Here is a 12,176-nt window from a genome sequence, read left to right on the forward strand (position 1 = left end):
GAGACTACCAGCCAGGGTTCCCTCCGTAGGACTCTGTCTCCTCCCGTCCTGAACCTTATCTACCCCCGAACATGTACCGGAGCAGAATAGCTATGTTTTGTAGAAAAAAAAAATAAGTGTCTTTATTCCTGAATAGTTTAGTAGGGCGGTGCGGGCTCGGGAAAGCCCTGGACCCCGAGGATTGCGGAGGCAAGGGGTGCGAGGGAAGGTTCCTCTTCCGCAGCCCGGGTTCCGGAGAGGGCTCTGGTGGGGACGGCAGTGAGGCCACGAGTCAAGAGGAGACGCTTAGGTCCCAGAGACCACGAAGTGAGGAGTGGCCCTCTGGACGCCTGAGCCGCAGTGGGGTGTGGTCCCCGGCCTTGCCCCGCCTCCCTCGGCCGTGGTCGGGAGCCTTGATCCAGGTGGCTCTGCGGCCTCTGTAGATAAGTTGGGTGGTCGGGCCGACCCTGTCTACGCCTGTTCAAGATCTGTGTCCTCGTAGAGCAAGGCTCCGCTGAAGATGGTGAGCGGCTCCTCCGAGTGTGCCAGCTGCCCCATGACCAGGTCGATGCAGACAGTGTCTCCGACCTGCAGCGGCAGGATGAGGCTGAAGACTCCCAGAGCGCCGGGGCTGGGCTGACTTTCGGCCACAGGCTTGTTTTCCAGTCCCTCCGGCTCATAGCCTCCCGAGTCTATGCGGGCCACGCCCAGGTTGGAGCGCGACAGCACCGCCTCCACCTTCTCATGCCGGTGCCCAGTTAATACAGCGCTCAGCAAGTAGCGGCCCGCCAGCGGTGCGGTGAATACACCTGGGGACAAGGATGACAGTCAGGAGGGGAGCCAGTGTCTGGGACAAGGAAGGTTTCTCAGGGAGGGAGGGGGTACAGTACTCCTGGACTGTGGAAAGGCCTACCGATCCTTTCACAGTCAGTCAGGCCACTGGACCTCACACTTCAGAGGATCCGCCTTGCGTCTCCAGCACTTACTGCAGAACGTATGCTGGAGCCCGTCCCTATAAAAATCTGTGGTGTGACTCTCTCCTTCCCTTCCCACCCTCTCCTTACCCAACTGTGGTGAAAATGCATGGAGAGAATAAAAGTCTAAATTACAAAATGAAAAGATGTACTTGTCTACCGAGGCATGAATGAGGCATTAGCACCGCCCAACCTCACCCATTTCCTCAACTGTTCAACCCAGCCCTACTAGGTTACCTGTCTCTGGGTCATAGTAGCCTCCATCATTGAGCAGGACCCTGTCGAAGGGGACTGTGCCAGGTTCCGACCGAGGCAAACTCAGGGCAGCTGAAAATGCCACTCTAGGCACGGGGGCTGCTGGAGCTCCCTCCACTCCTGAATAAGGGTAGTGAGTGTTAGAACGGATGCTCATAACCCCAGCCCCCTTCCCGATGCCCAGGCTGCCTGAGGACTCCTTTTCCAGCCCCAAGCTCATTTCCACTTCCACATCTACAGAGAACTTACCCTGTTCACCTTGAGGCCCTGTGAGAAGAAAGAGAGACAACAGTGAGTAGCACATCTCTCACTATGCCACTCACCAAACCTCTGCTGTCTTGCAGTGCTGAGTGTTAGGCGTGTTTCCAGGCAGGAGTGAGGTACCAAGAAAAGCGTAAGTGAGGTCCAACCTGTGCAGCTGCGGGGCCAAAGCCTTAGCCCTGAGCTGTTCATACCCCAGATGGCCCTTGTAGACTGAGCATTAATCTGCAATGTGGCAGGGAGACCAAGATACCCAGTAGCCAAATGGCCATCTCAGCTACTAGCCATTTTCTTCTCTACTCACTGTTGGACTCTGGGGGCCTCCATTTCCTCAACTCTTTCTACTTCTCAGTCAAGCCCCATGTGGAATATTATGCTGGGGCTGCCAGGACAGTGGCAACCCTGGCTTGTAGCAAGGGTCTCGGCCAACATACCTGGTGGTCCAATGGGCCCCTTCTGTCCATCCTTGCCAGGAGGTCCTGGAGGGCCTGCAGGGCCTGGAGGCCCATGTAGCCCAGGTGGCCCAGGTGGCCCAGCTTTGCCTGAAGGCCCTATGGTGATAAAACCAAGTTGAAGGAGATCTGCAAAGGGGGTTAGCAACTGATAGGAAAGGTGGCTCCACAGGTAGAGAGATGGGTGAAACAGATGGGCTTGGAGGACCTTAAGGAGACTTGGGGCCCCTAGTACTGCAGGCATCACCTGACTGACAGGCACAAGCCACATCCCAGCTCCACTCACAGGCCCATCCAAGCAACCAGAGGGATGGCAGGGAACTAGACACACTTCCCTGAAGACACACTTCAACCTCCCAGAGGAGCAGTAAGGGCTACATTGGGGGCAGAGCAGAGGAGGCAGATGAGACTAGGCCTTCTTGCTGGCTGTTGGAGGGTGGAGGGGTACAAGGAAGGGCTTGAAGAGGGATCCCTTCATGAAGTGTTATTCTAATTCATCTTAACCAAATCTTAATTTGTCCTCACCAGTGAAGTCCTTCTGGCTAAACTGCTGCAGACGGTCTTCCAAGAGCAGCAGGGAACTGTTGAGGGCACCAAGCCGTCTGCCCAGGCCTGCCTGGCCCCCAAGCAGCTTCTCCAGCAGGGCAGCCTGTGTGAGGCTGGTGCTGTTGCTTTCCCGTAGTGCCGCCCAGAGCCCAGCCACATGTCTAGAAAGGCCTTCACGCAAGCCTTGTAGTCCCCCAGCCACAGCATCCAGTCGCTCACAGACTCCCTCAAGACGGCCTAATCGCCCCTCTAAGCTAGGGCACTGGCCTGCCTGTGCTAGGCCCTCTTCCAGGCCTCGGAAGCGCTCCTCACTCTCTGTAATGTGCTCCGTGGCCTCCTGTTGTAGCCTGTTGATCTCAGAGATGATGCTATCCTTGGTGGCCCCCAGGTCGGCCAGATCAGCACCCTGGCCCTCCACAGTAGTCTGGAGCTCGTGCAGTGAGTCATTGAGGGAGCTGAAGGTGAGAATGACCTCAGAGAGTTCTCCTTGAAGGGCCTGGAGGGCCGAGCCTGAGCTGCCACCAAACACACTGAAGCCGTCCAGAGGCCCTCGGCTTGGTCCTCCAACACCTGGACCAGCTCCAGGGCCCCGTGGAGGTAATAGTGGGCAGGAGCAACGTTCCACACCATCCCGCAGACGGCCCAGCTCCTCCTGGACACCACCACAGGCCCCACAGCCCTCATCTCCACGGGCTTGCAGCAGACCCTGCAGTTGGCTTAGCTGGGCTGCTGTAAGATTGAGGCGCAGCGAGAGCTCTGCTGCTGTCTCCTCCTGGGCATCCATGCGCTCCTGCAGCTGGCCCACCATCCCTTGGAGTCCCTCCAACATGGCCTGCTGGGCCTCCCCTGCCGCTCCAACTTTGTGCAAGCCTGAGCCCACCAGCCGGAGCTGGCCTTCGCTGTCCAGCACCCTGCGCTCCAAGGCACTGAGGATCTCACTGACCTGAGAATCCCGTTCCCCGGGGCCCCCAGAGCAGAGCTGTCCACAAGCCTGCACAGCCCCTGTAACCTGCTCTTCCAGCAGACCTAGGCGGCCACCTAGCTCCCTGCTCACGTTGGCCAGTAGCTCCTCCAGCTTTTCTAGCCGTCCTGGAGCATCAGGCAACCAGTGGCCCAGCCTCCCTGGTCCCCCAGGCCGGTCCTTCTCTTGCTCCTCTGAGGGGCCTAGAGTAGAGTTGAAGCGGTCTTCCAGGAGAGAAAGGCGTGAGGCCAGGCTGGTGTAGCCGGGGGGGTAGCCCCCCTGCCCAGCTGCTCCCCCCAGCTCAGAGCCTCGGCGGCCACTTAGCACTGTCACTGACCCAGCCACCACATCCAGCCTCCGCTCCAGCTCTGACAGCCGCCGACCCAGCTCTGGGGGGCAGCATTCCTGATGGGGTCTCCTGGCCATGGCAGATCCCACGAGCTGCTGCTGACGCTCCTCCACGGAGGACAGTATCTTCTCCAGTGTCCGCAGCCGCTCCCTATCCTCTTGCTGCTGTTGGCGGAAGCCATCCAGCCCTGCCAGGCACACTGAGCAAGACTCCTGAAGCTGCCGTTCCAACTGCCTCAACACCTCCTCACTGAGGCCAGAAGGGCCCGTGACAGGGGCTGGGGTCCTGCTGCCTCCACCAGCGCCTCCATTGTGATGGTTGTTAAGGTGGCCCAGCTCCTGGTCATGGGTGGAGACGCGATTGTCCAAGAGCTGCAGCTGATGCTGGATCTCGTTGAGGGTCTCATGCACACCGGGACGGGCAGCTGCATCTGCTGGCTGCTGCCTCCCATTAAAGGCTGTCTCCACAGCCCTCTGTACATCTTCTGCCAGGCGCCCATTTATTCCCTGAAGGACACCTCGAAGGCCTTGCAACTCTTTGGTGAGGCTCTGTACTTGCTGCTCTAACTGTTGCACTTTCTCTGACCCCCCGGGACCTGAAGAGAGAGAACAGCAGATGACTGAGGTTCCAGGCCCTGCTTACCCCAACTCCAGCAAGAGTCAGGGGCTCTCCTTTGGATGATTTGGGCAAGAGAAAAAGTTTAACAAATGGCCGTTTCAAATTTCAACTCCAGATCATCTGGCCACCAAACCTATCCACATCGTTTCCACTTTCCTTAGGACCTCTTGACTGCTTGGAAACTGTTGTCTTATCTGGGAAATGAGAATGACACCGTGTGTCCTCCCTCTTAGGGCTGTCAAACAGTACAAAATGGGAATGTGAAGTACTTCACATTCCACTGTAGCAATGACTGGGCATTTCCCTAACAGTACCACAGGGACAAACAAGAAGCCCTTGCAGCAAGCCTGCTGGGGTGCTGGCTGGCTAGCCTGTCAGCCAGAAGTTCCTGTTTCCATAATTATAGTTCAGTTATCTCTTTGGCAGGAAAAGAGCGGGCATCCGGTGTGCCTAGCCTAGCACATACACACAAGAGGAAAGAAAATGCAACAGGGACTATTGCATTAGGGAGGTCTGCAGTCTCCAGGGGCCAGAATGGGGTGTGGGACCTGTAGTCAGGTGCAATGCATGCTAGGATTTGTAGTCTTAACCATCTTCAATGAGGACAGACAGAGTTTCTCAAAGGAATTCCCCACTTCTCCCACAGCCTTTCCTACTAGGAAGGACCTTGGCCGCGAGAGGGCGTATGTGAGTAAATCCTCTCTATGTCTTCTTACTCGGCTCTAGGTTTTCAGGTCTTTCAATCAATCTACCCTCACTCCTGTCCCCCACTATCCCCCCCACCACACACATTCAGACCATGAAAGCATAAACACATTCAGAATCTCAGACTCGTCATTACTTCCTTTCTGTCTGCCTCCTAATTTAGAGCACAGAGGTTTCCCTCCACAGTCAGGCCCCACATTTACCACCCCAGTAACTTGTAACAAGTTACAACCCTAGTAACTTGTGGACTCACCTTCTCCCCCTAATCCACTGAGGTGGCTGCCTGCACTGGAGCCAGACAGATTGGGGCGCACAGGCCTGGGCCGGGGGTGTGGTGTGGAGGGTGCAGGGCCCTGAGCAGAAGCAGGACCCTCTCCACAGTCATCGCCCCCATACCCCTGACAGCACCGCCACTCCATGTCTGTTACTGTCTTGTAGGCCACTCTGTAGCGAGGGCGAAGGAAGCTCCGGTACCTGGCCAGAGGAAAGGAAAGCTTTGTATTTTCTCGGTTCTGGTTCTGTCAGTCACCTTGTTCTTCAGGTTGTTCTCACTCTCTAGCCAGTATGTGTGTGGCCTTGCTCACTTGACAGCTATCAGCTTTTTAGTTAAATCTGGGCTCTTCCTCCCCTTTCCCTGTGCTAGAATCAGAGTTCATTGCTATGAGGACAACCTGTCCAACAGAAGGCCTGAAGGTTGCAGACAAGGGAGGTACATTTGTAGCAGCTCGCCAGCTGAGCCAGGACCCTAATACCTTCTCAAAACAGTCTGATTGGTTTGTCCTGCCCCCTGCCCCTGATTTGTAAAGAGACCCTGAGTAGCTACCAGTTGTCTGTCCTTGCCCAGCTCACACTGAGGACCCAATCCCTTAGTGTTGGGGGGCTCACATGATACTTCGGGGACACTGGGACTGGCCCCAGCCACAGGGTTGATAGTCTGGCTTGACAAAGGTCTCCACTCCATCCTCAAGGACGCAGCTCACTGTCCGAGTCACCACGTAGGCACACCAGTTCCTGTAGGCACAACCCTACCTGGGCCAAAGGACCAAAGACACAAGCCCTGGTGGGCCCAGAGGCTGAAGGAAGGTCAAAAGATGAAGGGGCCTTGAGGACAGTGAAAGTGAGGGGTTTGAGAGGGTAGCCCCCAATCCACTTCTTGTGTCACCATAGATAAAAGCTTTTCAAGACAGGGAGGGTGTGATGACAAAAACACACAGAGAAGTCAGTCCTCATGACTGTGGGGTCCTAGGCACCCAGGGAAATCACGGGCCCTCTTGCCCTTCCTTGGGCTTGTCTCAAGCCCCCAAACAACTGGGATACTGGAAATAATCCTCTGCACATGGTGCTTCCACCCACCCCTCAAGGAGGAGAGCAGGGGCAGGCAGATGTCAGGCCTATGGTTAAGTAGAGAATAAGCCACCGACAGAGTCTGTGCCCCTGGGGTTTGCGGTGCTGTATTCTTGGCCCCATTCACACTGGCTTCTCATCTGTGGGCTGCTGTGGAGCCAGAGGGAGCAGCGCAGGAGGAGTTATACATTAGCAGATGGGACTGAGGAAGCCCTAGAGAAGGACAAAAGGACTGCCTGATCCAGAGCTGGCTGGCACACAGCTGGCAAGAAGGTCTGGTCCATGCCCCTCAGTGCAGTTTCCCTGGGCACCCAACTGCAAGTCTTCATAGGGAAGAGGGGTGTAAGCTGATCCCCCTTAGGCCACCAAAGCCCCAGAGAAAGGCCATATGTGAGGGCCATTGATGAGTGGGAGTCTTCATGCTCCTCCTCATTGCATTAGAGGTATAGCCGGTTGCCAACTTCTGAGGACTTTCCTGATCACAGTCTCCAGCCCTGGCTGGGAACACAGAGTCTTTCTTACCTGTGGCGGCTGGCAGGCCGTGGAGAGTTCTGGGTCTGGGGTCCCCCGGGGCTGAGGGCCGAACTGCCCCCTGTGTAGAGGCTGTAACCTCGAGGAGGGTAGCTGGCAGCTTTCGTGGCTACGGTCAGCAGATAGCAGAGATAGCAGCTCCAGAGGGTACTGGGGGCCATGGTGAGGTGTTCCTTGCCGCCCTTAGAGACACATCCCGACTTGACCACTGGTGCCTAGACCCGCGCCTCCACGGGATGCCGCTGCTTCAGGGGACAGCCCGCTAAGCCAGTTCAGTCCTAGCTTCCTGCCTGCAGCCCCCAAGCCACACGCCTCCTCCTTGGCTGCTAGGCCTGACCCTTCTATCCCCCTCCTCTTTCCTCCTCAGGCTCCTGTCTGTCCCTCCCTCAGTTCCTTCCGCTCTCCTCTTCTGCACTTCTGAGGGGAGTCTGTTCTCTGGGCCCCTGGCCTCCTGTGCCTGGTCCCTGCCCCTCTCAGAGGCAGTTTCCTGAGCCTCCACCCCCTGGCTCCAGCTGGCCCTCTTCTCGTCTCCCTGTTCTGTTCCCTGGTGACTGATCCTAAGGATGACAGAGCTTTGCCCCTGTGGCTGTTAAGAGGCACAAAAGTGACCATGGGCGGGCCAGCCTCCTCCCTCCCCTCCCCTCTCTCTCCTCCCTTCCCCCTGTCTGGCTGGCGGTCCAGCCTCCCTCTTCCTCCCCCACCTCTCCAACCATCGTGCGCCACATCTGCTTCTTGTTAACTCCGGGAAAGAGGGGGGCAAAAAAAAAAAAAAAAAAAAAAAAAAGGAAAAACAGAGAAATGTGGAGTTGCCGCCGGGCTTGAGGCCAACCTCTCAGACAGGCCACATGGAGCTGGGGCCAAATCTGGATAGGAGGCCCAGAGCTGGTGTCTAGGACCAGAACCAGCGCCAGAGTCCCAGCTCCCCTGGGTCAGTGAGAACAGGACCCTTGAGAGAAGAAGAGAGAGGTACCCTGAGGACAGGAGGAAGGCAGGGAGTAGCACACGTGGGGGGCTCAGCAGGACCTCATCACCCTTGGGTCCTTCTGCCTCTTTTTAGAGGCTCACAATGAGAAAGCAGTTCATTGTCCAAGGTGACACAGCAAGTCAATAACACGGCTGAGATTAGACTTTAGGCGACTCTAGTGACTCAGGAAAAAAAAAAAAGGAGGTGGGGGGTGTGAGGGGAAAGAACTCCATGGAGACATGGGAAACCTGAGAGAAAGAGAGAGAGAGAGAGAGAGAGAGAGAGAGAGAGAGAGAGAGAGAGGAGAGAGGAGAGAGAGAGAGAAGAGAAGAGAAGAGGAATGAATCAGAAAACAAAGAGCCGTCTTTTCTTGTACAATGACTGCCATTGGTAAAGGTCAGGCTATAACCCTATAACCAGGAGGGATGATTACAGTGATGGTAGAGGTAAGACTTGGTTGCTCTCTGGTTTGGAGGTCAGTCAACCTCTCTGTTACCTACAGAAAGCTCTTGGTGAGCTGACTGCTGCCTCTTTTCTGGACCTGCCACTCCCAGGGGACGAGAAGGGGGAAGCTGCAGTACCAGACAGACAACAGCAACAAGAGGCTGCTGTGTGCCAGGCACTGGAGAGGTGCCGGGGTTGCAAAGGCAAGCCTAAAAGTCTGTCACTGTCCATTAAGGAACAACTTGGGTTTTGGAGAAAGGAACAGGGCCCCCAGACAGACAGCCACAGAGGCAGGACAGACCAATTGCCAAGAGGCCAGGACAAAGTGATGATGTGTGTTCTGGCTAAGAGGAGGGGAGAGACAGCTGGCTGCTGGGGGTAGGAGGAAAAGCTGCTGGAAAAGGCAGAGCTTGAACAGTGTGTGGAGGAAAGGAGGGAGGAGTGAAGGACAAGACAAGGGACAGGCAGAGAATTCAGGCTCAGGGAACATGATCCGCCTCAGTTTCTTCCTCAAACACAGGGATAATATAACCTCATCCATCTTAGGCTTGTGAGGATTAATACAATTAAAACATTTCAGAATAGTGCCCAGAACTTAGTATATGTTCACTCTTTTTTTTTTTTTTTTTAAACACTGGAACTTGTGGTAATCCTCCTGCCTCAGCCTCCTGAGTGCTGATATAAATACATTCCACATCTGTTAGCTATTAATTGCCAAGTAAAAGCAGGGCAGAAGTCAAAAGAGGTAGATTATGGGCCAATGAGAGAGAGGCTTCCATGATTGATAAGTCTGTTGGATTGCAAGGTTTGGACTAACAACAATGAACCCAGAGTGAGGTCACGAGGACGTTAGTCTCAGTTTCAGGAGCTTGTAACTTTGAATACATTTCATACCATCACTAGGAGTCTTTTTACTCTCGAGGGCCTCTTCCAAACTCCACATTGTAAAGTGATGCAGAGGGGTTGTGCGGGGTGTTCATGGCCATGGAAAGAAATAGAGGGTATGTCTGCTTGGTGACTGAAGATAAAGGAAACACCACAGAATGTTCCAGAGCTTGAGCTAAAATGGGGAGGTTGGAAGAGTAGGGTCTAGAGGAAGAGAGGCTGTTTCAGTCTGAACATACTGGGAAAAAAAATGAGAGTAAGACACTCTAGTAGAATAACTGTCTAGGCCGGGCGGTGGCGGCACACGCCTTTAATCCCAGTACTCAGGAGGCAGAGGCAGGTGGAGCTCTGTGAGTTCGAGGCCAGCCTGATCTACCAAGTGAGTTCCAGGACAGGCTCCCAAAACAATACAGAGAAACCCTGTCTCGGAAAAAGAAGAAGAAAGAAGAAAGAAGAAGAAGAAGAAGAAGAAGAAGAAGAAGAAGAAGAAGAAGAAGAAACTGTCTAGAAAATAGTTAAAATTCAGATAGAAAAAGGAGGAGAAGAAGAGGATGAGGAGGAGGAGGAGAAATAACTGTCTAGAAATTAGTTAAAATTCAGACAGAAGAAGAAGGAGAAGAGGAGGAGGAGGAGGAGAAATGACTGTCTAGAAATGCAGACCTGCATTCTGGGAACCATAATTGCAAGCCATGAGAATGAATGTCACCAACTCCTCTCCATGATTCTGAGAGCCACAGACCTAGCATGTGACCTTGGTGACTAGAAGAAATACTGATTCAGGCCAAGGTGTTGGAAAAAAAAAAAAAAAAAAAAAAAAACAGGTTAGAACCAATAGAAGTCTGCTTGCTCCGGCTGGAGAGATGGCTCAGAGGTTAAGAGCACCGGCTACTCTTCCAGAGTTCAATTCCCAGCAACCACTTGATGGCTCATAACCATCCATTATGAGATCTGGTGCCCTCTTCTGGTGTGCAGATATACATGGAGGTGGAATGTTATATACATAATTAAAAAAAACAAAAAAAGAAGTCTGCTTGCTCTTCAGGGGGCTGGGGCCCGCCCACAGGAAGATTTGAAGGAAGTGCTCCAGGAGGCCCTGGTTTCAGGGGTCTGCCAGTGGGAGGTGGGAGCCTTGTCTCTCTGTCTTTGCATTAGTTGTAGGCCCTGACCCTGGCAGCAACCAACCGGCTTCCCCTCCAGATTGCCCTGGTTGCAGTATGCGTTTTCTGTTTTTCTTCTCCTCTCCCTTCAGGGGACCACTGACAACCTTTAAAAAAAAAAATCAGCCAAGCTTTAATCCCAGCACTCGGGAGGCAGAGGCAGGGAGGCAGGGAGGCAGGTAAATCTCTGTGAAGTTTGAGACCAACCTGGTCTACAGAGCGAGTTCCAGGACAGCCAGGGCTACACAGAGAAACCCTGTCTTGAAAAAGCACACCAAGTTGGGCATTGGTGGTGCACACCTTTAATCCCAGCACTCGGGAGGCAGAGGCAGGTGGATCTCTGTGAGTTCAAGACCAGCCTAGTCTACAAGAGCAAGTTCCAGGACTGCCTCCAAAGCCACAGGGAAACCCTGTCTCGAAAAACCAAAAAAAAAAAAAAAAAAAAGAAAATACCACACCAAACAGAAAACCAGTTGCCATATAGTCCCTCTCCTGTGCTCTTGTGTCAGAAACCCTGTTGTACAGTTTCAATGTATTGAGTAAAAGATTGCTGGCTTTGAAAAGTCATTGCAGGAGGTTGCATTTCACTTTGCCTTGTAATTAGGAGCCAAGGCCTAGGATGTGACATGAATTGTTTGTGAAATCTCCAACTCACCATTCACTGTCAAAGAAAATTCCCATTGCTGGCCTCAGGGTCAGCAAGCAAGCTGCAATGACGACCAGTGTTGGCTAGGATGCGCTGGTCGTAATAATGGTGGCAGAGGCATTGCTGTGGTAGTATTGGAGGGCAGCCACAATTTCCCAAAGTATTTGGCCAGAATTGCTCACAGAAAAAAAAAAAAAAAGCTAACTCCCTGTAGTAAGTCATAGTCTATTTTGTAATATCTGTAAGGTAGGGGATTTTTGATGACCTAGTGCCTGTGGGAGATCTTAGCCATACTAGCAATTAATTCATTCACCCATCACTGATTTAGCAATGAACTGAAGTTCCCAGAGCCAGGGTGGCAGGCGGCTCCAGATAGAAGGATCATTTTATATCTAAAGCTGTCTGTTAAAGGACTAAATGCTGGGCAGGAAGAAGGGGAATCATGTGAACTGGGCCTTGTGTCATGCCAATGCAGATGGGAATTTAAGCTCTTGAGAAGTCTTAAGCCAGACTTCATGGCTGCCCAAATGCAACCAGTGTGTGTGTGTGTGTGTGTGTGTGTGTGTGTGTGTGTGTGTGTGCCTTCTAGGTCTTTCTCCAGGTATAATACTTTAGGTGCTGGGACTCAGGGGCCAGTCCCCCTCCTTTCCCAAATCTTATGGCTTTCTCACTCTCAAATCTGACCCTGGCCTCATGTCCTGTCCTTACTCACACCAGGGAGCAAAGGCAGGAGAATCCTGAGTTCGACCAGCCTGGGCTACATAGTGAAGTCCTATTGAAGTTTGCAACAACAAAGCCATCATATAATTAGATCAACTTCTGTAAGTACCTTCCCACCACTTTCCCCAAATCCTATCAGGGTAAGGTTTAGCCTGCCTCACTTCCCACACACTTTTCCACCCAGGGTTTTTAATCAAGCTTTGTCATTTCTTAGCTGAGTCCTGAGGCCAGTTTTTATTTCAGTTCCTTTAGGCACTAGGCCAAATGACCCATTGAAGGCTGATAAAGACTCAGTGACCTAGGCACAGGAAGGGAAAGGGAGGTGAAAGATGTTTCTGGGTAATTCTAAAATAAATCTTTTCACATTTGTCCCTGACCTTTGGAC

The 12,176-nt window shown here is 53.3% G+C and overlaps 1 protein-coding gene across 2 annotated transcripts; it reads right to left on the bottom strand.

Moving 5' to 3' along the window:
- Window positions 1-91: 91 nt before the first annotated feature.
- Emilin1 (elastin microfibril interfacer 1) lies at window positions 92-7,599 on the bottom strand. 2 transcript variants are annotated; one of them, XM_027424498.2, is made up of 8 exons: window positions 6,967-7,599; window positions 5,986-6,111; window positions 5,354-5,574; window positions 2,447-4,372; window positions 1,904-2,020; window positions 1,458-1,475; window positions 1,191-1,328; window positions 92-788 (listed from the first exon to the last, which is right to left on the bottom strand). In XM_027424498.2, exons 1-8 carry the CDS (start codon window positions 7,134-7,136, stop codon window positions 451-453), a joined length of 3,054 nt encoding a protein of 1,017 aa, XP_027280299.1. In that variant the 5' UTR covers window positions 7,137-7,599; the 3' UTR covers window positions 92-450. The 2 variants fall into 2 exon arrangements, with proteins under 2 accessions (XP_027280299.1, XP_027280300.1); XM_027424499.2 differs by having other exon boundaries at window positions 5,986-6,129; window positions 6,967-7,094.
- Between the last annotated feature and the right edge of the window lie 4,577 nt (window positions 7,600-12,176).

This window comes from Cricetulus griseus, chromosome 7, assembly GCF_003668045.3.
Source record: "Cricetulus griseus strain 17A/GY chromosome 7, alternate assembly CriGri-PICRH-1.0, whole genome shotgun sequence".
Classification (NCBI taxonomy): domain Eukaryota; kingdom Metazoa; phylum Chordata; class Mammalia; order Rodentia; family Cricetidae; genus Cricetulus; species Cricetulus griseus.

Bases quoted from the DNA above. Each gene is read 5' to 3' on its own strand.
- Emilin1 (XM_027424498.2), bottom strand. From the start codon at position 7,136: ATGGCCCCCAGTACCCTCTGGAGCTGCTATCTCTGCTATCTGCTGACC. The intron at 5,575-5,985 runs GTGAGCCCCCCA...TCCTCTGGCCAG, and splicing joins CAGTGTCCCCGAAGTATCAT to GTACCGGAGCTTCCTTCGCC. The intron at 4,373-5,353 runs GTGAGTCCACAA...CTCTCTCTTCAG, and splicing joins CAGTGGATTAGGGGGAGAAG to GTCCCGGGGGGTCAGAGAAA.